Source organism: Cebus imitator, unplaced genomic scaffold (genome assembly GCF_001604975.1).
Source record: "Cebus imitator isolate Cc_AM_T3 unplaced genomic scaffold, Cebus_imitator-1.0 Scaffold277, whole genome shotgun sequence".
NCBI classification, from domain to species: Eukaryota; Metazoa; Chordata; class Mammalia; order Primates; family Cebidae; genus Cebus; species Cebus imitator.
This window is the reverse complement of record NW_016107592.1, coordinates 2,792,396-2,819,106: the sequence shown is the minus strand read 5'-3', so window position 1 is coordinate 2,819,106 and position 26,711 is coordinate 2,792,396. Positions and strand designations below refer to the sequence as shown.

At 36.5% G+C, this 26,711-nt stretch overlaps 1 protein-coding gene across 1 annotated transcript in view; it reads left to right on the top strand.

The window, feature by feature from the left end:
• The window catches only part of ZMYM4 (zinc finger MYM-type containing 4), a 152,003-nt gene that overhangs the window by 104,319 nt on the left and 20,973 nt on the right, over positions 1 to 26,711 (top strand). Inside the window, exons 8-21 of the mRNA XM_037728715.1 lie at positions 8,738 to 8,912; positions 9,026 to 9,238; positions 13,606 to 13,756; positions 14,493 to 14,608; positions 15,422 to 15,697; positions 15,873 to 16,023; positions 17,237 to 17,409; positions 17,979 to 18,129; positions 19,510 to 19,650; positions 19,939 to 19,976; positions 21,182 to 21,326; positions 24,190 to 24,308; positions 25,061 to 25,232; positions 26,372 to 26,425. Of these exons, the coding sequence (XP_037584643.1) occupies positions 8,738 to 8,912; positions 9,026 to 9,238; positions 13,606 to 13,756; positions 14,493 to 14,608; positions 15,422 to 15,697; positions 15,873 to 16,023; positions 17,237 to 17,409; positions 17,979 to 18,129; positions 19,510 to 19,650; positions 19,939 to 19,976; positions 21,182 to 21,326; positions 24,190 to 24,308; positions 25,061 to 25,232; positions 26,372 to 26,425 (2,075 nt within the window). The remainder of the gene's footprint in view (positions 1 to 8,737; positions 8,913 to 9,025; positions 9,239 to 13,605; positions 13,757 to 14,492; positions 14,609 to 15,421; positions 15,698 to 15,872; positions 16,024 to 17,236; positions 17,410 to 17,978; positions 18,130 to 19,509; positions 19,651 to 19,938; positions 19,977 to 21,181; positions 21,327 to 24,189; positions 24,309 to 25,060; positions 25,233 to 26,371; positions 26,426 to 26,711) is intronic.

Sequence of the window (26,711 nt, the reverse complement as noted above, 5' to 3'; positions counted from 1 at the left end):
TTTTGTGACAGAGTATCACTGTGTCACCAGGCTGGAGTGCATGGCATGATCTTGGCTCACTGCAACCTCCACCTCCTGGGTTCAAGCGGTTCTCCTGCCTCAGCCTTCTGAGTAGCTGGGAATATAGGCGTGCACCACCATGCCTGGCTAATTTTTGTATTTTTAGTAGAAGCAGGGTTTCACCATGTTGGCCGGGCTGGTCTCTATCTCCTGAGCTCGTGATCTGCCCGCCTTGGCTTCGCCAAAGTGCTGGGATTACAGGCATGAGCTACCGTGCCTGGCCTTGGCTTTTTTTTTTTTTTTAATTTTTATTTCATTAGAATATAAACCACAAGAAAGTAGTTAGGGAAAGTACAGGAGAAATATTGGTTAAAGACTACAAAATTTGGCCAGGTACAGTGGCTCATGCCTGTAATCCCAGCACTTTGGGAGGCTGAGGCAGGTGGATCATGAGGTCAGGAGTTTGAGACCAGCCTGACCAACATGTTGAAAGCCCGTCTCTACTAAAAATACAAAAATTAGCCAGGCATGGTGATGCGTGCCTGTTAATCCCAGCTACTCAGGAGGCTGAGAGGCAGGAGAATCACTTGAACCCGTGAGGTGGAGGTTGCAGTGAGCCAAGATTGTGCCACCGCACTCCAGCCTGGGCGACAGAGTGATACTCTGTCCGCTCCCACTAAAAAAAAAAATAGATTTGAAATTTTTTAGTTAGAATTGAAGATCTATTGTACAATATGGTGACTGTAGTTAATGATACATTGTATTCTTGAAAAATGGTGAGAATGGATATAAAATATTCTCACCACAAAAATAGTAATCAAGGGAATACATATATTAATTAGCTAGATTAAGGCATTGCACAGAAGTTGAGTATCTCTTAACTGAAATGCTTGGGACCAGAGGTGTTTCAGATTTTGAATTTTTACAAAAGATTTTGGGATATTTGCATTATATGGACTAACCGATTGAGCATTTCTAATCTGAAATTTGAAATGCTCCTATGAGGATGTCCTTTGAACATCATGTTGGCACTCAAAAAGTTTCAGATACTGGGAGCATTTTGGATTTCTGGATTAGGGATACTCAGCCTATTTTTCAAAATATCATATTGGGCAGGGCTTGGTGGCTCACACCTGTAATCCCAGTACTTTGGGAGGCTAAGGCAGGTGGATCGCTTGAGGCTAGAGGTTCAAGACCAGCCTAGCCAACATGGTGAAACCCTATCTCTGCTAAAATCACAAAAATTAGTTGGTCATGGTGGCAGATGCCTATAAACCCAGTTACTTAGGTGGCTGAGGCACAAGAATCACTTGAACCTGGGAGACAGAGGTTGCAGTGAGCCAAGATTGTACCACTGTAGTCCAGCCTGGGCGACAAGTGAGACGACTCTATCTTAAAAAAAAAAGAAAAGGAAAATAATTATGTTGTACTTGTAGTAAATACATATAATTGATGTCAGTATAAATAAATATATATATATATCTACACACACACACACACACACACACACACACACACTCACGGGTAGGAACTTTGTGTGTTTGCTGCAATATACTCAGCACAGTAAGTGCTTAATAAATACTTGTTGAATGAGTGAATTAATGATCCTAACTTTTTTTTTAAAAAAGCTATACTTACTACTTTATAGTTACAACTTATGTAGTAAAATTATTTAGTAAAAATAGACTTTATACTGCTTAAATTATAAAGTATACTTTTAAAAATGAGTACTTAGGTATTCTGTATGCCAGTATATTCATCATGGGATTCTAAGATTTAAGTGAGTTTGAAGATTTTAATTTTTATAGTTTTTTTTTTTCTGTTTCTTATTTTGCCATGAAATAATTTCACACAATAACTTCATGTTTCTTTATTTAATTATTACTCTAGGGATCAACAGTCTTTAAAATTTCAGTGATATTTACCTTTTCATAATCATAGCCATAGACTGGGCATGGTGGCATGCACCCGGTTACTCAAGAGGCTGAGGTGGGAGGATTGCTTGAGCCCAGGAGTTTGAAATTCAGCCTGGGGAACATTAGTGAGACTTGGTCCCTGCCAGCCCCCCAAAAAAGTCAGTCGTAGATACTTTTTTCAAAGATTTATCAGTTATTTTCAAAATGGCTATGGAAAACTCACGTAAGTTTTAAAATGTATGCCCTCTTTCTGATTTTAAAAGAATTGTTATTCTTGTTCATACATGTTACTCTTTTCATCTAGATTTATCATGTTTCTTTGGCCTCCGGTCTCTGGTGTTTGCCTAAGCGTTATATAGAGACAGGTCATTTCTACCTACATGTCATTTTATCTATGTCTTGATCTTACGTAATTCGGTTGCTCTGTTAGATTACGTTATCTTCTCATGTTTGGTTTATCCATTACCCAGATTTTCCATTTTTTCAACCAGTTATTCCTTGACTCTTAACAGTTCAACCTCTTTATTCACTTAATCTTTTACCCTTTTTTATTCCTTACTCCTTTTCATTTACCCCTTTCTGTTACTTAGGTACTCCTTACTTGCTTATATCTTCAGCCTTTTCTTCATTTTCTTTCTTTCTTACTTTTCTCCTACTTTTCATTAGACATAATACTTTCTTGTTGCTTCAGTCTTCAACCATTGATCAATCTCGTTTTTCCTTACATTCCATTTTCCTTCCCAAACTGCTGTTTCATCTCCTGTTCAACACTACCTTTCCTTTCTCTTTATCCCCTCTTATTTACATGGTGATTACAACAGTTTGGTTGTAAAATGTTGTTTTCATCAGATAAAACCAGTTATTTTCAAAATGGCTATGGAAAACTCACGTAAGTTTTAAAATGTATGCCCTCTTTCTGATTTTAAAAGAATTATTATTCTTGTTCATACATGTTACTCTTTTCATCTAGATTTATCATGTTTCTATGGCCTCCGATCTCTGGTGTTTGCCTAAGCGTTATATAGAGACAGGTCATTTCTACCTACATGTCAGTTTATCTATGTCTTGATCTTACGTAATTCAATTGCTCTTTTATCTGATTGTAAAATTGATGAGTTGGATGTACCAAAAATATAAGGAAGCTAAATTCAAAGAAGCTAAAAGATTTGTTCATGTCACGTAGCTGATTAATTTTGGCACATGCATTGTCTCTCTACATAGTCTATGGTCAAACAGTTTTCATTTATAATCATTCCCCATAAGAAGGGTTTCAGTTTGATTTGAATAGGTAGAGATGGAAAAGATTTCCTGTCTGATAACTACTGCTGTTGTTGTAGACCAGTAAAAATAGAGCAGCGGCACTTAAGTTAGAAGAAACTCATTAGCTATTCAGAATAACTTATTTTTCTTAATTTTTGTTAATTGTATTTCTTAGCTGCTTGAATTTAACTTAAACTCTGAAAATATTTTAGTTGCCATTTAATTTTTAGGTTTCCTTAATGATATGGATTATTAAATTTGTTTTTAAAAATCTGTCTCGGCTGGGAGCAGTGGCTTTTGGGAAGTCGAGGTGGGAGGACTGCATGACCTCAGGAGTTTGAGACCAGCCTGGGCTACACAGTGAGACCTCACCTCTACAAAAAGTTAAAAAATTAACCAGCTATGGTGCCACATGGCTGTAATCCCAGTTGCTTGGGAGGATGAGACAAGAGGATTGCTTGAGTCCAGGAGTTTGAGGCTGCGGTGAGCTGTGATCACACTCCTCTTCAGCCTGGGTGACAGAGCAGGACCCAATCTTTAAAAAAAAAATTATATCTGCAGAAAAGAGGTAATTTGGAGGATAATTTTGTTAATACGGTTAGTAAGATCAGATTCTTGGTATAATGATATTCAAAGAAGTAACATCCAGATTGTCTGTACCATTTCTGAATTTTCACTAACTGGAATGAGTTTGTTTCTTCTCATTCTGTCATAATATATAATCCAGTACCATAATAAGATGGAATCTAATTGGACTCTGAGCATAGTGAGAGCAGTGAAAAATACCTAATTTTATACTTCCATTTCCTTGATCTATGCTGCTCCCAATTCTTACCTCCTTAACCTCCTAGAAAACTCCTATTTAAGGTCCAGCTAAAATATCACCCCTTGGGGAGCCTTTCACGTTAATTATAGTCTGAAATAATTGTTTCTTAATTTATATTTTTATGGTACATTATTCATGTCTTTTTCAAAAGTTATACTATTAATTTTAAGGAGCTTCTGTTACAGTATTTTATAAATTGTCTATTTGTCACAATAACTCTGAGCTCCTTAAGTACATACATGGACCACAGTTTTTTTTTTTTTTTTTTTGAGATGGAGTCTTGCTCTGTTGCCCATGCTGGAGTGCAATGGTGCAATCTTGATTCACTGCAACTTTTGCCTCCCAGATTCAAGCAATTCTTTTGCCTCAGCCTCCTAAGTAGCTGGGACTACAGTCGTGTGCCACCACGCCTGGCTAATTTTTGTATTCATAGTAGAGATGGAGTTTCACTACCTTGTCCAGGCTGATCTCGAACTCCTGACCGAGTGATCTACCCGCCTCCGCCTCCCAACGTGCTGAGATTATAGGCGTAAGCCACTGTGCCTGGCCCAGTCAAGTTTGTGGACCATGTTTTGACTGAGGGTTTAGTTAATGTCTAGCTCAATATAACTTCTCACTAAATAACCCTCTATGAAATATAAAACCTAATTTTAAAAATAACTGTAAATGCAAAAAGCAAAGCAGAGTTGCTAAGTAGGGAGGATGGCAAGGTATGGAGTGTATTACGGCATAGTACAGTATTAGGTGCTCCTAATAATGATTTCCCATTATATCTACTATTTTACTGAAGCAGAGAGATTTGTATAGTTATACTGTAGAGATATTCAGGGTTTGGTTCCAGACCACCTCAATGAAGCAAATGCTCAATAAAGCTATTAATCTCAAAATGAGTGATATTAATTTTTTGGCTTCCCAGGGCCTATCAAAGTTGTGTTTATACTGTAGTCTGTTAAGTATGCAATAGCATTACATCTTTAAAAAACAATGTACATTTTTTAATTAAAAATACTTTATTGCTAACAATCGTGAGCCTTCAGCAAGTCATAATCTTATTACTAGTCAAAGTCTTGTTTCGATGTTGATGGCTGCTGATGAATTCAGGGTGGTGGTTGCTGAAGGTTTTGGTGGCTGTGGCAATTTCTTAAGATAACAATGAAGTTTGTCACATCAGTTGACTTCCTTTCGCAAAAGATTTCTCTGTAGTATGCAATAATGTTTGATAGCATTTTACCCAGGGAAGAACGTTCCAAATTGGAGTCAGTACTCAAACTCTACCATTGCTTTATCAACTAAGTTTATGTAATACTTTAAATCCTTTCGTGTCATTTCACCAAAATTTACAGCATCTGCACCAGGAATAAATTCCATGATAAGAAATTACTTTCCTTGCTCATCCAATTGGAAGCAACTCCTCATCTGTTCAAGTTTTATGAGATTGCAGCAATTCATTTGCATCTTCAGGCTCCACTTCTAGTTCTCGTACTATTTCTCCCACATTTTTAGGTAATTTCATCCACTGAAGTCTCATACTCCTCAGAGTTATCTGTAAGGATTGAAGTTACTTACTTCCAAGCTCCTATTAAAGTTGATATTTGGATTTCTTCTCATTAATCATGAATGTTCTTAATGACATCTGGAATGGTGAATCTTTTCCAGAAGGTTTTTATTTATTTTATTTTTTTGAGATGGAGTTTCACTCTTGCTGCCCAGGCTGGACTGCAATGACACAATCTTGGCTCATTGCAACCTCCACCTCCCTGGTTCAAGCAGTTCTCCCTCAGCCTCCCAAGCATCTGGGATTACAGGCATGCACCACCACACCTGGCTAATTTTGTATTTTTAGTAGAGATGGGGTTTCTCCATACTGGTCAGGCTGGTCTTGAACTCCCGACCTCAGGTGATCTGCCCTCCTCGGCCTCCCAAAGTGCTAGGATTACAGGCATGAGCCACCATACCTGGCCTTCCAGAAGCTTTTTAATTTCCTGTGGCCACATCCTTCATAGGCATCACTATGCCAGCTATAGCCTTAGGAAATGTACTTCTTAAATAATAAGATGCAAAAGGTGAAGTTACCCCTTGATCCACGGGCTGCAGAATAGATACTGTGTAAGGAGGTATGAAAATAACATTAACCTCTTGTACATTTCCATCAGAACTCTTCAGTGACTAGATGTGTTGTCAATGGCAGTAATATTTTGAAAGGAATCTTTTTTCTTAAGTGTCTTAGGATTTTTGAAAGGTAAATGACTTGGCTTCAACCTGAAGTCACCAGCTACATTAGCGAGTCTTGTTGGAGAGTCAGCCTGTCCTTTGAAGCTTTGAAACCTTAAAGCCAAGGATTGACTTCTCACTGGCTATTAAAGTCCTAGATGCCATCATCTTTCAATAGAAGACCATTTCTTCTACACTGAAAATCTTATTTAGTGTAGCCACCATCATCAGTTATCTTAGGAGATATTCTTGATAACTTAACTACAGCTTCTCCATCAGCACTTGCTGCTTCGCCTTGTACTTTGATGTTCTAGAGATGGCTTTTTTCGTTAAACCGTATGAGCTAACCTCTGCTAAATCTAAATTAACTTCTGTAACTTCATTGCCTCAGTCTTCCTAGAATTTCAGAGAGTTAGGGCCTTGCTCTGGATTAGGCTTTGGCTTAAGGGAATGTTGTGGCTGATTTGATTGTCTCTCTAGACCACTATGACTTTTCTTCACATCAGCAGTAAGACTGTTGCACTTTTTTTTTTTTTTTTTTTTTTTTTTTTTTTTTTTTTTTTTTTTTTTTTTTTNTTTTTTGAGATTGAGTCTTGCTCTGTCACCCAAACTGGAGTATAGCGGTGTGATCTCGGCTCACTGCAACCTCTGCCTCCCAAGTTCAAGCAATTCTCCTGTCTCAGCCTCTGAGTAGCTGGGACTACAGGCATGCACCACCATGCCTGGGTAATTTTTGCATTTTTTAGTACAGATGGGGGTCTCACCGTATTGGCCAGGCTGGTCTCAAACTCCTGACCTCATGATCCACCTGCCTTGGCCTCCCAAAGTGTTGGGATTACAGGCGTGAGCCACCGCGCCCGGCTGACTGTTGTACTTTCTTATCATTCATGTGTTCACTGCAGTAGCCTTTTTAGTCTTTCAAGAACTTTGCGTTTACCATGTGGCTAAGTGTTTGGCACAAGAGGCCTAGCTTTCCACATGCCTTCCTCACTAAGCATAATTATTCTAGCTTTGGATTTACAGTGAGAGATGTGCAACTCTTCCTTTTGTTAAACACTTAGAGGCCATTGTGAGGTTATTAATTGGCCTGCTTTCAATATTGTCATGCCTCAGGAAATAGGGAGGCCCAAGGAGTGAGAGAGATGCAGAAGTGGCTGGTCAATGGAGCAGTCAGAACATACACATTTTTCAATTAAGTTTACTGTCTTAATGTTGGCATGGTTTCATGGTTATTCCCCACACAATTACAATAGTAACATCAGTGACCACTGATCACAGATCACCACAACAGATATTATAATGACAAAAACATTTGAAATACTGAGAGAATTACCAAAATATAATGCAGAGACATGAAGTGGGCAAATGCTGTTGAAAAATAGCATTGATAGACTTGTGTGAGGCAGGGTTGCTACAAACCTTCTATTTACTAAAAAGTGCAGTATCTGTGAAGCACAATGAAACAAAGTCTGCCTATAGTCTTTAAAAGTATCCTATTAGTGTAATCTCTTTAAGATAGAAGCATGAGTATACAAGCTTATTAACTTATGTGGATATATACTCATGGGAGAGAGACATTGATTAGAATATTTCACGTTTGAAAAATTGGTTTTCAATATGGTTTCCACTTAAACAATCTGATAAATTACTATAGAAAGAGTGGTTTGGTGGGATTAGGGTTGGAGTGGTAAGGACATATTAGGGTTTTAATCTTCATTGCCTTTGCTACTAATGCTTAGAAATTAGATTATTTAGATATGGTAATGTTATATTTTATATAACTGTGCTAGAATATGCACTGTGTAGTGTAAAATATATGTTTACTTTTAAAAGATACTAATTTTTAGTAGAGATGGGGTTTCTCCTTGTTGGTCAGGCTGGTCTTGAACTCCCGACTTGTGATCTGCCCGCTTCAGTCTCCCAACGTGTTGCTGAGGTTACAGGCGTGAGCCAATTAGCCAGGCATGGTGGCTCATGCCTGTAATCCAAGCTACTTGGGAGGCTGAAGCAGGAGAATTGCTTGAACCCAGGAGGCAGAGGTTGCGGTGAGCCCAGATTGTGCCATTGCACACCAGCCTGGGCAACAAGAGTGAAACTTCATCTTAAAACAAAACAAAACAAAACAAAACAAATCAAATTCTTAACAATGTGAAATGTAATACAGTATTTTTTAAAAAATATTTTTAAAATATAGATAATTCTAGAAAGTAAAAAATCTCATAATCTCTCCTGTAGTGGTAATGAATGCTAATCATTAGATGTTTTCCTTTAGTCTTTGAAACATACTAATTCTCACAACAGTTCTATGAAGTAGGTGCTGTATTAATTCCATTTCATAGAAAAGAATTTAAGGATCAAAGCAGTTTTTAAGTGTCTCCCAGAAAATTCAAGTTTTTAAACTTAAATTCCAATGCTATCTCCCTACACTATAATTGCATCTATTTTATTTGGTTATTTTAGCTCACAGAAAGGAAAAACAAATGAATTATACTTTGGCTTATGTTATTTTTTTTCTTATTTTTAGAGACATTTTAAATCCAAAGGATGTGATCAGTGCCCAGTTTGAAAATACCACCACTAGTAAAGATTTTTGCAGTCAGTCATGTTTGTCAACATACGAACTGAAAAAAAAACCTATTGTTACCATAAATACAAATAGTATATCAACCAAATGCAGCATGTGTCAGAAGAATGCTGTTGTAAGTTACCACTTTCCTTTATTGGGGGAGAACTCTAATATCTTTGTGCTTAAAGAACAGCTTTTGATGGGTCTCTGCTCCTTGTTTGTATGTTGCTGTTTTTTAATTTCTAGATTCGACATGAAGTTAATTACCAGAATGTGGTCCATAAACTTTGCAGTGATGCCTGCTTCTCTAAGTTTCGTTCTGCTAACAACCTTACCATGAACTGCTGTGAGAACTGTGGGGGTTACTGTTATAGTGGCTCAGGACAATGCCACATGCTTCAGATAGAGGGACAGTCTAAGAAGTTTTGTAGTTCAACATGTATCACAGCATACAAGCAGGTACGTGACCATATTTAATCTTGATGTCTTTGTTCATTTCAGGTATCTGTATTTTTAGTGGAAATTATTTATGAAAATGTTTTAAAATATTGAACTTACTGGGCAGGCGCGGTGCCTTATGCCTGTAATCCTAGCACTTTGGGAAGCTTAGGCGGGTGTTTGAGACCAGCTTGGCTAACACGGTGAAACCCCATCTCTACTAAAAATGCAAAAGTTAGCTGGGCATTGTGGTGCATGCCTGTAATCTCAGCTACTCAGAAGGCTGAGGCAGGAGAATCACTTGAACCTGGGAGGTGGAGATTGCAGTGAGCCGAGATCATGCCATTGCACTCCAGCCTGGGCAACAAGAGCAAAACTCTGTCTCAAAAAAATTTTTTTTAATTAATATTTTTAATTTTATAATGGCTCTCTATGTAAGTGCATTTTGCTAATCATCTCTCTCTCTCTGCCTGTCTCTCTCTCTCTCTCTCTCATTACTATTTACTTAACTGGTATTCTTTATACAAATAGTATTTGTTGAATAAATGTGCGTTAAATATTCTTACGGAGTTCTACAGGTAGAGTTTTGTTCATTTGTTTATGCATGTTTATGCATTTGAAATACATGTTTTTAGGGTATGGCTTTTTTTTTTTTTTTTNCACCTGAGGTTGGGAATTCAAGACCAGCCTGACCAATATGGTGAAACCCCGTCTTAAAAAAAAAAAAGAACTAAACCATACTTATCTTAAGTTTGAGGTGAAGTTTCACAGGAGTGCAGTGGTGTGATCTCGGCTCACTTGCAACCTCTGCCTGCTGGGTTCAAGTGATTCTCTTGCCTCAGCCTCCTGAGTAGCTGGGATTACAGGTGCCCGCCACCATGCCCGGCTAATTTTTTTTGTATTTTTAGTAGAGATGGGGTTTCACCATATTGGCCAGGCTTGTCTCGAACTCCTGACCTCAAGTGATCCACCTGCCTCTGCTTTCCAGTCCCAGTGCTGGGATTACAGATGTGAGCCACTGTGTCCAGCCACTATGGCTTTTTTATTTCAAAAGTGATTTTTATTCTTGAACAATATTTTGAAAGTGTAAAAAAAAAAACACACAAAGAAGTATAGTGTATCTCTCATAACCAATTAACCAATCCTAACAATTTGTTGTGTAGCCTTCTAATCTTTCCAGCATGTGAGATTTGCATATATACTTATTTGACAAGGAAAGGTTCAAGTTGCATATGTATTCTTGAAATCTGATTCACAGAATTAAAATTGCAAACCGGAAAATCAAAATTCTATCACTAATTGTTACAGCAAAGGATTTTTCTTATGTTTATGAAATAGGACAAAATAGGTGTGGGATTATGTATTTATGAATTGATGAGGTGTGCTTGGGATGAACTGGATGAACTCTGTATAACAAATGCCCTCTATGTAGTTTTGTATTAGATTGTATTTTGTTGGTAAATTTTGATCAAGTATTAGTTTTAAAGTTGATAAACCTAAAGGAATAGTAAATACTTTATATATATATGTATATAATTTTAATTTTTAATTTTTGTGGGTCCATCGTAGGTGTATGTATTTATGGGGTAAGTACTTTTAATATTTTTAATTTTATAATGGCTCTCTATGTAAGTGCATTTGCTAATCATTCTTTGTCTTAGAAAGTGAATTTTCATGCAGTCACCAAAATTGGTGAATTTAATAGTGTTGATTAGGAACTTTCTTGTTAATTGTTCTTAAAACTGTGTAGTAATTTTGAAATTTGAACATACAATTTTTCAATTTATTTCTTGTTAATGTAAAAACACACTACTGTGTGTTGTTTTACTATTTATTCCTTGTTTCTGTTCTCAAAGGAAAAAAAAATCCCCACATCTTCATTGTTTTATTTTTGTCCAAAAGACTGTTCTTTTCCTGATATTGTATCAGGTACTAAAAGTTACTTGAATTCAGTCCATTGAAAGATGAGTCATAGTCCACCAGAGAGGGAGAAATAGGATGAAACATTTTAATTTAAAAATGTATTCTTTTATTTTAGCCAAAACCTATTAAATTTCTCATGTGTTTTATGTGCTGTGGTACAGAAAGCACTGGAATTTGAAAGTAAGGCAGATCTAGATTTAATTCCAGACCTTACGTTCAAATACAGTTTTACCTTGGGGAAAGTAGTTAAGGTCCCTGAGTCCTATCTGTAAATTACTATAATACCACCTATGTTCCTGGGATGTTTTTAGGATTATAGAAAGTAAGAATGAAAAAGTACCTGGTATGTAACTCGGGCATTGTAAATGGTCATTTCTGCTACTTTCCTTTCTTCCGTATGTATAATTCATTCAACAAACATTATAAAAGTTATAATTTCTGTTTTGAGGGGCTGCCTGTCTCCCAGGAAAGATAGACCTATAAATGAGTAAACAGAGATGCTATGATGGAAGTATTATGGGTACATTGGGCCACAGAGGTCACATAGTCAGCTCTACTTGATAGGGAAAGTTTCACAGAGGTAACTCTTGACCTGGGTCTTACAAATGAGGTTTGCTTTTATATTCCTGATCAGGGAGGAAAGGGAAATGGGGCTAGAGATTTAGAAGACATTAGAGAATTCAGGCATATGTTAACTTTACTATGTACCTATTTTAATATCAAGTTTCACAAATTGATTCTTTAAGAAGGAAGATTGCTCTTAAAATCTAAGTGGTACTGGACATACTTTATAAATTATCCTGAATTTGTGACATGTTAATAACACTTAGCATTATTTGCTGCTGAATCCCTAATTGGGTGAAGACTTAAGATAACAGACTCTGTTTGTATTTAGATACCCGTGATATACCAGGTTTGCTCTGACTTTATGCTTACAGATTATTATTTTTTTAATTGGTGGTAGAATATTTGCCAGTAAGTTTTCTAATAAGTTTACTAATTTCCTTAAATTCATATTTATAAGCACCTTTAAGGGGGATTCTTTCAATTTTTAGGATGATATAGTATAAAAACATGAACTTGCTGTTGTGTTATTGTTTAATGTTTTTAAAACTATGGTTATGACCTATTAATAGACCCTGAAATTAATTACTAGGTTATAACCAGGATTATTATTACTATTATTTTTTAGACAGAGTCTCTCTCTGTCGCCCAGGCTGGAATGCAATGGTGTGATTTCAGCTCACTGCAACCTCTGCCTCCTGAGTTCAAGCAGTTCTCCCACCTCAACCTCCCGAGTAGCTGGGATTACAGGCGCCTACCGCTACGCCTGGCTAAATTTTTTTGTATTTGTGTGGAGATGGAGTTTCACCATGTTGGCCTGGCTGGTCTTGAACTCCTGACCTCAGGTGATCCACCCACCTCCACCTCAGCCATCCACCCACCTCAGCCTCCCAAGTGCTGGGATTACAGAGTGAGCCACCGTGCCCAGCTGCATTACTTTTTTAATGAAACAGAATAGATTGGAAAATATCAAAGTGCATTACATGTTATCATGACATTTATTCCTCCATAAAACTGTTTTCAGTTTTATTATATACATACATAATACAAAAAGGCAAACTCTCAGAAGTACATGTGTACTGTAAAACTTCTCTTTTTTTTTTTTTTAGAGATGGGATTTCACCTTGTTGGTCAGGGTGGTCTCGAACTCCTTACCTCAGGTGTCCACCCACCTCAGCCTCCCAAAGTGCTGGGATTACAGGTGTGAGCCACCACACTTGGCCTTTTTTCTTCCTTCCTTTCTTCCTTCCTTCCTTTCTCCTTTCCTTCCTTCCTTCCTTCCTTCTTCCTCCTTCCTTCCTTCCTTCTCCCTCCCTCCCTCCCTCCCTTCCTTCTCTCTCTCTCTCTCTCTCTCTTTCTTTCTTTCTTTCTTTCTTTCTTTCTTTCTTTCTTTCTTTCTTTCTTTCTTTCTTTCTTTCTTTCTTTCTTTCTTTCTTTTCTGTAAAACTTCTTACTGAGGATTACAATCATAAAAGTTTGAAAATGGGCCGGGCACAGTGGCTCACCCTGTAATCCCACCGCTTTGGGAGGCTGAGGTAGGAGGATCACCTGAGGTCAGGAGTTCAAGATCAGCCTGACCAACGGGGTTTAGGAGAAACCCCGTCTCTACTAAAAATACAAAAATTAGCCAGGCGTGGTGGCAGGCACCTGTAATCCCAGCTACTTGAGAAGCTGAGGCAGGAGAATCACTTGAACCCTGGAGGCAGAGGTTGCAGTGAGCTGAGATTGCGCCACTGCACTCCAACCTGGGCGACAAGAGCCAAACTCTGTCTCAAAAAAAAAAAAAAAATTGAAAATCACTGATTTCAAATAATTCAAAAGTGTTGAGTATAAACATTTCAAACAATTATACTTTTACTAGAAATTTGGTAAAAATGAATGTTGTTTTATTCTCTTAATAGAAATCAGCCAAAATTACACCATGTGCGCTTTGCAAGTCATTGAGATCCTCAGCAGAAATGATTGAAAATACCAATAGCTTGGGGAAGACAGAGCTTTTCTGTTCTGTTAATTGTTTATCTGCTTACAGAGTTAAAATGGTTACTTCTGCAGGTAATACTGGTTTCATAAACTACGAAATGTAATAGTTCAAAAAATTATGATTATTGCTTTGTTTTTATGGTATTTTTTGGTTGATTTTTAAGGCAAATTTCACGTATTTCAGATATTTATCATAAAATATCATCTGTTATCTTTATTGCTTGCTTATTTATTTACTTGCATGCCTATTTAACCAAAAGAATTTCATATGGCTTCTTTATTTTCTTTATCCACACCCAGTAGACTTTGAGTAATTTAAAAAGAAAAATTTTCATTATTTGGTTAGTTGTGTGTTTTTTTTGGGGGGTGGAGACAGAGTCTCGCTCTCATTGCCCAGGCTGGAGTGCAATGGCACAATCTCAGCCCACTGCAACCTCCGCCTCCTGGGTTCAAGCAGTTCTGCCTCCCTAGTAGCCAGGATTATAGGCATGTGCCACCGTGCCTGGCTAATTTTGTATTTTTAGTAGAGATGGGGTTTCACCATGTTCATCAGGCTGGTCTTGAACTCGTGACCTCATGTGATCCACCTGCCTTGGCCCCCCAAGGTGCTGGGATTACAGGCATGAGCCACCATGCCTGGCCCAGTATTAGGTTATTTTTTGTCTACATGTGACATGAATTAGTTTCAGTTCCTACAACTTAACCTGGCCCTTGAATTTTCATATGTTGTATAATATTTATTTAATTTCTCATACATTTGTGTACATTTATACATATTACTCATTGGTTTTTATTTTGATTTGTTAAGGTGTACAAGTTCAGTGTAACAGTTGTAAAACCTCAGCAATTCCTCAGTATCACCTAGCCATGTCAGATGGAAGTATACGCAACTTCTGCAGCTACAGCTGTGTGGTAGCTTTCCAGGTATGGCTTCAGGAACCTTCCTCTTCTTCAGTCAGTGAGTCACCTACTATATGAGTCTGTTCTTGCACTGCTATAAGAAATACGCTAGATTGGATAATTCATAAAAAAAGAGGTTTAATTGGCTCACAGTTCTACAGGCTGTACAGGGAGCATGGTTGGAGAGGCCTCAGGAAACTTTCAAGTATGGCGGAAGGTGAAGGGGAAGCAGGCATGTCTTACATGACGCGATCAAGAGGAACAGAGAGGAAGGGGAGGTGCTATACTTTTAAACAACCAGATTTTGTGAGAACTCAATATCACGAAAACAGCAGGGGAGAAATTCACCCCTATGAATCAGTGACTTCCTGCCAGGCCCCTCCCCCAACATCGCGGATTACAATTGGACATGAGATTTGGGCAGGGACACAAATTCAAACCTATCACTTACTATAGTAATGCACGTTTATTAGGTGTTTGCTAGGGCCTGGATTGTGTACGTTTCTATGTCATTCCTATGAAACTTGGATTTGTAGTTCATTCTGTATTTAGAATTTCATTTAACTGCCTTCTATAGCATTAAGTGGTACTTTTATCATCCAGATTATTTATTGAGAGGATATTATTTTTGAGGAAGATTATTAGGTAAATTATTTTATTTTTTCATCATAAATGAGACTCCCCCATTCTGTTATAAACTGCTCAGAGGCAGGAACATTGCCTGTTAACAGATGTACCTTACATACCTAGAACTGTGCTTGGCATATGTAGGCACACGATACTTCTTTGTTTTAACAAATGATTAAATTGATCTTTTTTGTTGTTTTGTTTTTCCAGAATTTATTCAACAAACCAACTGGAATGAATTCTTCTGTAGTGCCCTTGTCTCAGGGCCAAGTAATTGTAAGCATCCCCACTGGTTCAACAGTGTCAGCAGGAGCGGGTAACACCTCTGCTGTTTCCCCCACCTCCATCAGTAGCTCTGCTGCAGCTGGTCTCCAGCGTCTCGCTGCCCAGTCCCAGCATGTTGGGTTTGCACGAAGTGTTGTGAAACTCAAATGTCAACACTGTAACCGTCTTTTTGCCACAAAACCAGAACTTCTTGACTATAAGGTAAAGTATAGCATGTTCATGGTAAGATTTTGAGTGTACATGAGTGTATTTGTAAAATTATTTTTAACTTTGCATCTCTCAAAATTACACCATTTATTTTGAAAGTAAGGGAGATAAGGAGTTCCATAAGACAAACCAGATGTTTAATTCATGCTTAATGATTATTTCTTTGCAGGGCAAAATGTTTCAGTTCTGTGGCAAGAATTGTTCTGATGAATATAAGAAAATAAATAATGTAATGGCAATGTGTGAATATTGTAAAATTGAGAAAATTGTAAAGGAGACTGTTCGGTTCTCAGGTGCTGACAAGTCATTCTGTAGTGAAGGTAAGGATTATCTTACATACTGAGCATGTTGATTGTTTTAAAAGCAGTTGATGATTTAATCCTTCACTATCTAAGTTAATCTGTTTTATTCTTTATGTATAATATAAATGCCTTTTTGATTCATTTACACTTAGTTCATTCTTTTTGATCTAGTTATTTTTTATCTTACATAGTTGTTAAAATGAAGTGAAAGATTTGATGTGAAAAACATTTACCATCATTAGATTCCCCATTATTAAGTTGATGGGGACCTCAAGGGTCTTCTAGTTCTTGAACTTACTGCTAAATATAGTGCCTTAAATTGTGGTAACATCCTAAGTTTATATATTTTTTGTTTTAAACAGCCATTATGTTTCTGAATATAAGTGGCTCAGTTATGCAAATTAATATGTGAAAGATTGTTTTCCTTATTTAGATAACTATTCTATAAGTTTATAATTTTTTTTTTTACTCTAAAGTGGTGTTAAGTTAGCCTTCTAGAGCAGGGTCCTTCAAACTTTTTGATAATACAAAGGAAGAAATACATTTATACTGTGACCCAGTATATTTTCACACACCTAAATAAAACAAAAGTTTTTTTGTTTCTGTTTTTTGAGATAGAATCTTGCTCTGTTACACAGGCTGGAGTGCCATGGCGTGATCTTGGCTCACTGCAGCCTCTGCCTCCCGGGTTCAAGGGATTCTCCTGCCTCAGACTCCTGAGTAGCTGGGATTATAGGCTCTTGCCACCACACCTGGCTAATTTTTGTATTTTTAGTAGACACGGGGCTTCACCATGTTGGCCAAACTGGCCTTGAACTCCTGACCTCAGGTGATTCACCCATGTTGGCCTCCCGGAGTGCTAGGATTACAGGGTGAGCCACTGTGCCCAACCCCAAAAGTTTCATGAAACAAAACTGATGCAGTTTAATATTTTATCTTCTGTCCTATCCTGTCTTAAATCATTAAAAAAAAAAAATCTAGTGTAAATACTCTAAACTGATCTCTTGATCTGTGAACCTGTCAGGACCCAAGTGTGACAACTTTGTCCTAGGCCGTTTTTCTTTGTTTGTTTTTGTTTTTGTTTTTGTTTGAGAAGCGGTCCTCCCGCCAGCCTCCCAAAATGTTGGGATTACAGGTGTGAGCTACTGCACCCAGCCTGTCCTAGGCCATTTAAAGATGCAGAAAACTAATATTTCTACCTAATGTTGATTTTATCTTTCCTGATGTTTAGGTTGCAAATTGCTTTATAAACATGACTTGGCAAAACGCTGGGGAAATCACTGTAAAATGTGCAGTTATTGTTTACAGACATCTCCTAAATTGGTACAGAATAATTTAGGAGGAAAAGTGGAAGAGTTCTGTTGTGAAGAATGCATGTCTAAATATACAGTTTTGTTCTATCAGGTAAATCACATTCCAGGGTTTTTCAAGCAAAGGCATAAATTATTCCCCTTTTAAATTTCATGTCATATAAAGGACAACTTAATTATTTAAAACTTTTAAGTGTTAAATGTTTTATGCCCTTTAGCAATTAATATAAGATTTAGAAAGACTAATGTCATTCAAGTTTTATTTCTTTTAATTTCCTGTAGGAGGCATATCACTAATGTCATTCAAGTTTTATTTCTTTTAATTTCCTGTAGGAGGCATATCATTCTTAAGACATTAAAATATTTAAACTTATAATTTTATTCGTTTATTATTTAAATGAAATGAATTTGTCTTCTGCAGTCTTGGAGGAAGATATACCTTATTTTTACCACACTTTCGTTTTTAATTGCTGTAGAGTAAGGTCTGTATGTTACATGTTTTTTTAAAAACAATTATTTAGTATAAAATCATTGGTAGTCAAACTTTAATTTTTTGATCTAAATTCTAAGTTAATTTCCTCACTTATTGTGCGTGTCCTATTTTTATTTTGTCAGACCACAGATAATTTGTTTCTTACTCCTTGACTGCCTTCTTTTTTTTAGATGGCCAAATGTGATGCTTGTAAGCGACAGGGTAAACTCAGTGAGTCCTTGAAATGGCGAGGGGAAATGAAACATTTCTGTAACCTGCTTTGTATCTTGATGTTCTGTAATCAGCAAAGTGTTTGTGACCCACCTTCACAAAATAGTGCAGGTAAAATTAAACTTAAGTACTGAATGGAGTCTTTGATCAATACTAGGATCTGGAACTGTGTAAACAGCAGTTTCATGAAACATCAGTTTTCTTGTATTCAATGTCATTAACATTTAGATTTTTTTTGTTGTTGAACACCTTAGATTAAAGCTGAGTAAAAATGAGGTTTTTATTAAATAGATTTCTTTGAGAATATTGAATCACATGAACTTTGTAAGAACTTAAGTTTATGGGAAATGATAACAGCTAATAGTTTGTAATTGAGTATAACTGGCTTACTTAAAAATTTTTTTAAGGCTACTTATAACAAAAGACATAAAGTCGAAGTCACATGGCTTTTTAAATATACCATATGCAGGCCAGGTATGATGGTTCATACCTATAATCCCACCGCCTTTGGAATGCTGAGGTGGGAGGACACCTTAAGGCCAGGAGTTTAAGGGTGCAGTGAGCTGTGGCCACAGCACTGCAGTCCCACCTGGATGATAGAGTGAGACTCTGCCTCTAAAAAATTAAATTAAAATAAAACTATATGTCATGGGTGTGACTAGCCGGGGCCAATGTCACGGGCTGTAAAGGAATTTACCAAAACAGTTGTAGGTAAAGGCAGATTTATTAGAGAAAGTGTGAAAATATGTTGCAAGGTTGCAGTGAGCAGCACAGCAGAGAAGGGGGAGAAGTCTGCAGAGAGGCAGGGGCTTGAGGGAAGTTTTATAAGGTCCTGCCTGCTGGAGGGGCATACTTGCAGAATGAGGCCATGCTCCTGAAGGTACCTGTAGAAGATCATCTCTCAGAGTAATTATTTATTGTTCTCACTCTTTGTTGCTTGTTTATCAGAACTTATCTCATCAGGACTACACATTGTGTAACTTTATCATTTAAAAACCAACAACACTAGTATCATCCTGAAAGCTACAGGAATTTAAGTATAATCTCCTTACAAATAAAAGCAAAATCTTCAAGAGCCTACTCCAAAACTTAAAAAAGCATTCTTTCTATATAAAGGCAAGATTTAAGAAAAACATTAGGCTCAAATATCCATTAAATCTACCCTGTGATCCTCATTGATACTATTTGGGGATTTGCATTGTTGGTTTTTTGTTTTTGTTTTTTTTTCTGTTGCATGCACTTAGGGCATACATTGTTGGTTTTTAAGTTAGACTATTTGTTGCAATTTTATGTAAAGATAAGTAAATAGAAAACTTTCAAGTTTTACTAATTAAAAAGTGGAAAACCAAAACCCAGTTAATCCTAAAGTGACTTTTTACTCCAACAGAAATTACGCAAACCTGAAAACATTGTTTAACTTCCTTGAAATGGTTTTTGTGTAAGTACATATAAATCACACAAGGTTTTCTTATTTTTGTTTATTTTAATCAGCAAGTATTTCCATGGTTCAAGCTGCTTCAGTTGGACCCCCATCTCTGAGAAAAGATTCAACTCCAGTTATAGCCAATGTAGTATCATTGGCAAGTGCTCCTGCTGCTCAGCCCACAGTGAATTCTAACAGTGTCTTACAAGGTATGTCTTGATTGGAAAGAGTTTATCTAGCCTATTTAAGTTGGATATAGTGGTTCTCTATCTTCCTTTCATCAGGGATTATTTTCATATATTTGACACATTCATATTAGAAATGGTGGCTCACTGTACACGTTTCATATCTCTTGCTTTAGAATTACTAGTCTTATTAATTATATTATCACATGTTCTTAGTATGAGGGTTTGTGTTTATGTGCTGATAATCATCTTTTAATGCTAATGTTAAAATAATTGTAAAGATCCTAAATTTATGTTTTAATTTCTATCAAGGTGCAGTTCCAACAGTAACAGCGAAAATCATTGGGGATGTAAGTTTTATTACTTTCGTTGGTATTATCATTGTATTTATTTTTCATTTTCATACATTATAAATATGAGCTAATTTTCCTTTATTATGTGAAATAGATTTCATTAGCTTATTTAATCTTTGTTCAGTAATAGGATTTTCTGGCTACTTAAATAGGTCTTTTATGTATGTTAATATCTTTGAATGCTGACTATGTAGTTGCCGAAAGTTTTTTTAAAATTACACAGAATTGAAGTAAATTGTACAGGATTTAGTCATGAAAGACTTTTGGTTATTTTGTGATGTACTGAGAGTATAAATAAATTATTTATAAAATGTAGATTATCCTCCCCCCAACCCAGTACAGATTTTACTGCAAAAAAATTCCTTTCTTGGCCAGTCACAGTGTCTCATGCCTGTAATCCCAGCACTTTGGGAGACTGAGGTGGGCAGATCATGAGGCCAGGAGATTGAGACCATTTTGGCCAACGTGGTGAAACCCCGTCTCTACTAAAAATACAAAAATTAGCTTGGCATGCTGGCGCACGCCTGTAGTCCCAACTACTCAGGAGACTGAGGCAGGGAATTGTTTGAACCCAGAAGGCAGAGGTTGCAGTGAGCCGAGATTGCGCCACTGCACTCCAGCCTGGCAACAGAGTGTGAGACTCTCTCTCAAAAAAAAAAAAAAAAATTCTTTATTTTTTAAACTCATTAATATTTTCTGCTTTGTCTCTTAAAAGAAGAAAATAAATAATGAGAAAAACTTATGATTGAAACAGTGGCACTTTTAAAGTGTTTCTTCAGGTTTCTGGGATAACTTTCACATTGTCTTTATTCAAGTTACTTAAATGATCATAAGTGATTGTATTGTTCCAAGTTACCTTGAAACTAAGTCCTCTATGTCTTAATCAGGAAGTAAGAATTCTCATTTTAAGCTTAGCCAACATTGTTATTGATCAACAGTGTGTTACGATAGAAATGACATTTTTCTTGGTAGATAGAAATTGTGATTAGAGACATTCAAAGTAATATAGTCATTAAAACATTCCTTGATTACTATTAATATTTTAGGAATATTGTATTTCTCACACATTTGGTTGAATATTTACTTTGCTATGTCTTCCATGTAATTCCATTATGGTATTTATTTTACAATTTCAATATTTCTTATAATTATGATAAGATTTTTAAAAATCTTTTTGGTTTCTAATTTATTTTTTTTACTAGGCAAGTACACAAACAGATGCCCTGAAACTGCCACCTTCCCAACCTCCAAGGCTTTTGAAGAACAAAGCTTTATTATGCAAACCCATCACGCAGACTAAAGCCACCTCTTGCAAACCACATACGCAAAACAAAGAATGCCAGACAGGTATGTTCCTTGGTCTTTCTTTTTTTAATTTTTTGAGGGAAAGAAATGTAGAATCTATTTACATTGAGTACCTGCTGTTTCCTAGGTGACGTGTTGGTTCCTTGTATGCATTGCCCAATTTAGTTCTCACAGCATCCCTGTGAGTTAGGTATTTTCCCCATCTCTGGCTTAACACGTTGGGTCAAAGAGGAGGAAGTTAATCAGTGATACCAAACTGTGAACAAGTCATTTAATTCTCTTATTAATGGCAATGTAATATTATAGAGTAAGCATAAGGTTTGGAATTATAGGACAGGCTTGTAGGAGGCACTGTTGTTTTCCAGGGTAACCTTAGGTTTGAACAGCTCCACAGTCTGTTTTTAGCTACTTCACACTGTTTCAAATGAAGTCAGTTCCTTTGAGGAGAGCTTAAGAGCTTTCTTTTTTTTTTTTTTTTTTTTTTAAAAGAACTGCCCCTCCTTCTAGGCAGAATCTCTGAGGCCTCTGTGGATGCTGGGCAGGGTGGTTGTCTCTGGCCTTCTTGGCTTGCCCCTCCTGACATGGAACTTCCATCCTACAAGTGAGCTGGGTTGAGGATGATCAGGATCCCAGTGATCCTGACCTGCTGTTCCTAGGGTAGAGCCTCCATCCAGTGGATGGAAACTGAGTTAAGGGAAGCCCCTGACCTCTTGGCCATACTCATCAGGAATTTAGCCTCTTCAGCTTTCAGTTGGAGTGAATAAGAAATGCTTGTGGTCTACCCTTCTTGATGAGATATGGTAACACTTGATTTGCAGTTGAGGGGAAAGAAGTCTATTTTTACTGGCCACAGTTACCCAGAGTGGAGTTTCTGTCAAGCTGAGCTGAGTTGAGCTGGGAGGATAAAGCCTGTGATAGCTGAAATGTCACAGACTCTCACTGTTCTTACCAAATTTTAACAGATTTTCTTGAATAAATGTTTCTTCATTTGGTGTATGCCTTTAGGACAATTTCCCAAGAATTTAAATGGCTGTTTTTAAATAGTCTTCACCCCCTTTGCTTGTTTCATTAAGGAATAGATCTTTGTAGTTCCTCATGCTGCCATCTAAAAGTCATAGAATTTTGGCTGGTGGGTGGCTCACACCTATAATCCCAGTAGTTTGGGAGGCTAAGGTGGTGGGAGGATCACTTGAGCCCAAGAGTTGAAGACCAGCACCGGCAACATAGTGAAAACGTCTCTACTAAAAATTTTTTTTAAAGTCTCAGAATTTTTAAACTAGAAAGAAATTGTTGATTTCTGGATCTGCAAGGCTATCCTTCCAGCCAGTGCTTCTCAAAGATTAATATACACATGAATTATCCAGGAATTTTATTCAAGAATCCAGAATAACTAGATTCTTAGTCAGTGGGGCCTGAGTTTTTGCGCTTCTTAGAGGCTCCCAGATAAGTCAGTGCTTCTGGTCCATGAATCACACCAAATAGCAAGGCTATAAATGATTTAGTTCTTTTTTTTTTTTTTTTTTTTTTCCAATAGCAATTTATTTAGTGTTGTGTAGTTTGGTTATCAGACATTTCTAAATCAAGTAACAATTTTTTTAATGTCCACTATATTATGTAAAGTTTATTGGCCAAGTGTGATGCTTCATGCCTGTACTCCCAGCACTTTGGGCAGCCAAGGCAGAAGGATCACCTGAACCCAGGAGTTCAAGACCAGCCTGGGCAACATAGTAGAACCCTCATATGTAAAACAAAAGACAAAAAATTTATCCCGTATTATTTTCCCACTTGTAATACATCTAGTCAAATTGTTAGCTTTTCTCTTTCTGTCCCTAGCATTAGCTTTCTCCTAGATTAATGTTTTTACATTTATCTAGCATATATTCTGACACATAGAAAGGACTCCATATGCTCCTCAACTTATAATGTTGTACCCATCATATGTTAAAAAAATCAACAGTCAAAAATGCATTTAATATACCCAAACTCTCAAACATCATAGCTGAGCCTAGGCTATTTTAAACATGCCCAGAACACTTACATTAGCCTACAGTTGGGCAGATAATCTAACCCATAGCTTATTTTACAATAAAGTTATGAATATCATGTAATTTATTCAGTGCTATACGGAAGTATGGTATGTACTTGTTTTTGCACCATCATAAAGTTGAATAATCCTGTATTGAACCATTGTTAATTTGGGGACTGTCTGTATTTGTTAAATAATGGAATGAATCCTCCATCATATTACTTTCTCTAAGGTTTTTTTTTTTCAAGTTCTATTTCATCCTTTTAATACTTAAAACATCTGCTGTATATATTTATTCTTTTTTGTAGATATCATAACCTAGAGTAGTCTTCCATCATCTTAGCTCTGCATATTATAATTGCCTCCTACTTTAACAGTTGATATATTTTTATTCAGTGATGAAATTGTTGCCAAATTAATCTTTTTTGATGTTATTTTCATCACTACTTTGTGTTGAAAAAAATCTTCAGTGGCTCCCCACTATCTACTACAAATCATTTTAAAATGTACATTATAGCATGGGAGAAATGGCCCCCTCCATATTCAGTCTTCTCTTTAGCAAGTAGTTTTCCATGCCTGTCTTCTAGGATCTTTGTTTCATCTAAATTATATCCATCTAATTTATATCAATCTATATTATATCCTACATTCATTTTTCTCCTTGTATCACTGATACTTATTATGTTACCCACTTTTTGTCAGTGCTAACTCAAGCCTTTTTTTTTTTTCTAATTTAGTTATTTTTCCTTGATAAGAACTCCTACAGTGTCATAGGTTACTCTTGTTTTGAACTATAAACCTCCATAAGCCTTTTTATTTTGAAATCGTATTAAAATGTTTCTAACTCTCTTTGCTGTTTGTGATTTTTGTTGTTGTTAGAAGACACGCCAAGTCAGCCCCAAATCATTGTGGTGCCAGTTCCCGTACCAGTGTTTGTTCCCATACCTCTCCATCTTTACACTCAATATGCTCCAGTCCCATTTGGAATTCCAGTTCCAGTGAGTAATCATTGAGAGATTAAAGCTAACTTGGCATGCATTTTCCTCAATTAAAATTGTATAGTTCTGTGCAGAAAGTTTTCATTTGATGGTAAAATATACCTGCTTTTCATTGGCTGTTATCATATTGTCATTATTACTTAACATGGATTATATAAATGACTACTTTTATTTGTATCTTTCCTTTTCAGAGAAGGTTATGATGTAGTTTTTTTTAAAAAAAGGTTACATACACAGTAAGACCACTTAAATAGAAAAAGATCGGAAATGGTGTATGTTGAAATCCTGGATTCTAGCAAGGGTGAAGAGAATACTGTGATTTACATGATTCTCATTTTTGATTAAAGAAAATGTGTTTTTTAATTACAGATTTATTTTTCCCAGGTTCTGAGTCCTTAAAGGAAACAATTATGAGAAAATTGTGAGAAATATAAGCAAAAACAAAAACAAAATGAAAGTGTATTATAGAATTATTCCTTTAGAGCATTCAGAGACATACTTTGTTGAATGTCCAGAGCACTTATTGAATGGATTCAGAGACATATTTTGTTGAATGTCCAGAGCGCTTATTGAATTTTTATTTAAATGGCTCTAGTCTTATAAAAACAAACTAGCAAGACTAGTTTAAACATCAGCAATGAATACATCTTAAATTTGTTTGCTATTTTTGTACCTAAATCATCTCACAAATCATTCTTTTGACCAGAAACCTGTTGCCTAAGAAAGTCTTCAGTCTATCCTTGGTCTTTCAGATGCCTGTCCCCATGCTTATTCCATCTTCAATGGATAGTGAAGATAAAGTCACAGAGAGTACTGAAGACATGAAGGAAAAGCTTCCTACACATCCATTTGAAGCTGATCTCCTTGAGATGGCAGAAATGATTGCAGAAGATGAAGAGAAGGAGAAGACTCTATCTCAGGGAGGTTGGTATAATCTTTAAAAGTAGGCCGGGCGCGGTGGCTCAAGCCTGTAATCCCAGCACTTTGGGAGGCCGAGGCGGGTGGATCACGAGGTCAAGAGATCGAGACCATCCTGGTCAACATGGTGAAACCCCATCTCTACTAAAACTACAAAAAATTAGCTGGGCATGGTGGCGCGTGCCTGTAGTCCCAGCTACTCAGGAGGCTGAGGCAGGAGAATTGCCTGAACCCAGGAGGCGGAGGTTGCGGTGAGCCGAGATCGCGCCATTGCACTCCAGCCTGGGTAACGAGCGAAATTCCGTCTCCAAAAAAAAAAGTAAAGAAAGAAAAAACACATTTTATACATTTTTAGGTGACTCAAGTAATTTTAAGTATAAGACACGGTGTTTCTAAAACCTTTATTGTCTGTGCAAACCAAGTCTGTGGGGTTGATTAAACTTTTTAGTACTTCTGAAAGCTCTTATTGTTTTTATGAAGGAAAACTAAGTATTGGTATTCAATAGTTTTTAGTTATGATTTCAAAAAAAACTTAGAAATCAAGGTTTCATGATTATTTTCCAATTTTATCTTTATAATCAAAGCCATGTTCCTCACATAAGAATACCTATTGTATAATCATCAGCATTCTGTGTATAATAGAACCTTAGGATAGAAAATCATTTGGCTTAAAATAACTGATAGATAGATCTCAGACTAGTAGTGTGTAATAATGATAATAGCAGTAGTTAATGTTGTGTGTGCTTGGCATACTCTAGGCATTGTACTTAGTGCATTGTGTGCACTGCCGTATTCAGTCTTCATGCCAGCCTTATGGGGTGGGACGGAGGTACTGTGTACCTCAGATTTCTGATCTGGAAAATAGGATGTTAGACTTGCCTTGGTTATGCAGTCCAGAAGTAGTGGAACGAGAACTTGAATCCAGATACATCTGACTCCAAAGCACATGGCACTAACCAGAATTCCCATTAACAGTGGTAATCTGTTTAGCTGCATTTAATTTTGTTAATGAATTATTCCTTCTGCATATGAAGTCTGTTTACTTAGAACTCTGTAGTATGATTGATGTATATAGTGCAGTCATTTCATTTGAGTTATAATTTGTTGTATATACATATAAATTATGTGCTTTTCTTTTTCTTTAGAGTCTCAAACTTCTGAACAGGAACTCTTTCTAGACACCAAGATATTTGAAAAAGGTTTGTAGTTGCAAATATGTTGATTTTTTGAAATACTACTCTCTGTTAGTAATAGAAACCTCTAAAATATTAGTACCCTTGGATTTCATATTTGTAATTTTAATTATTTGTAAGGGATATCAGATGTCTATGAAGTGTACTAATTTCTAGTGAGAATAATAAAAGCCACATCAAATATTTGTTTTAAAGATTTATTGAGATAATGCTTTCAAGTGCCTACCAAAAATATGAATCCAGTTCTGTGAGGCTGATGAACAAGTTACTTCATTTTTTTTTTTTTTTTTTT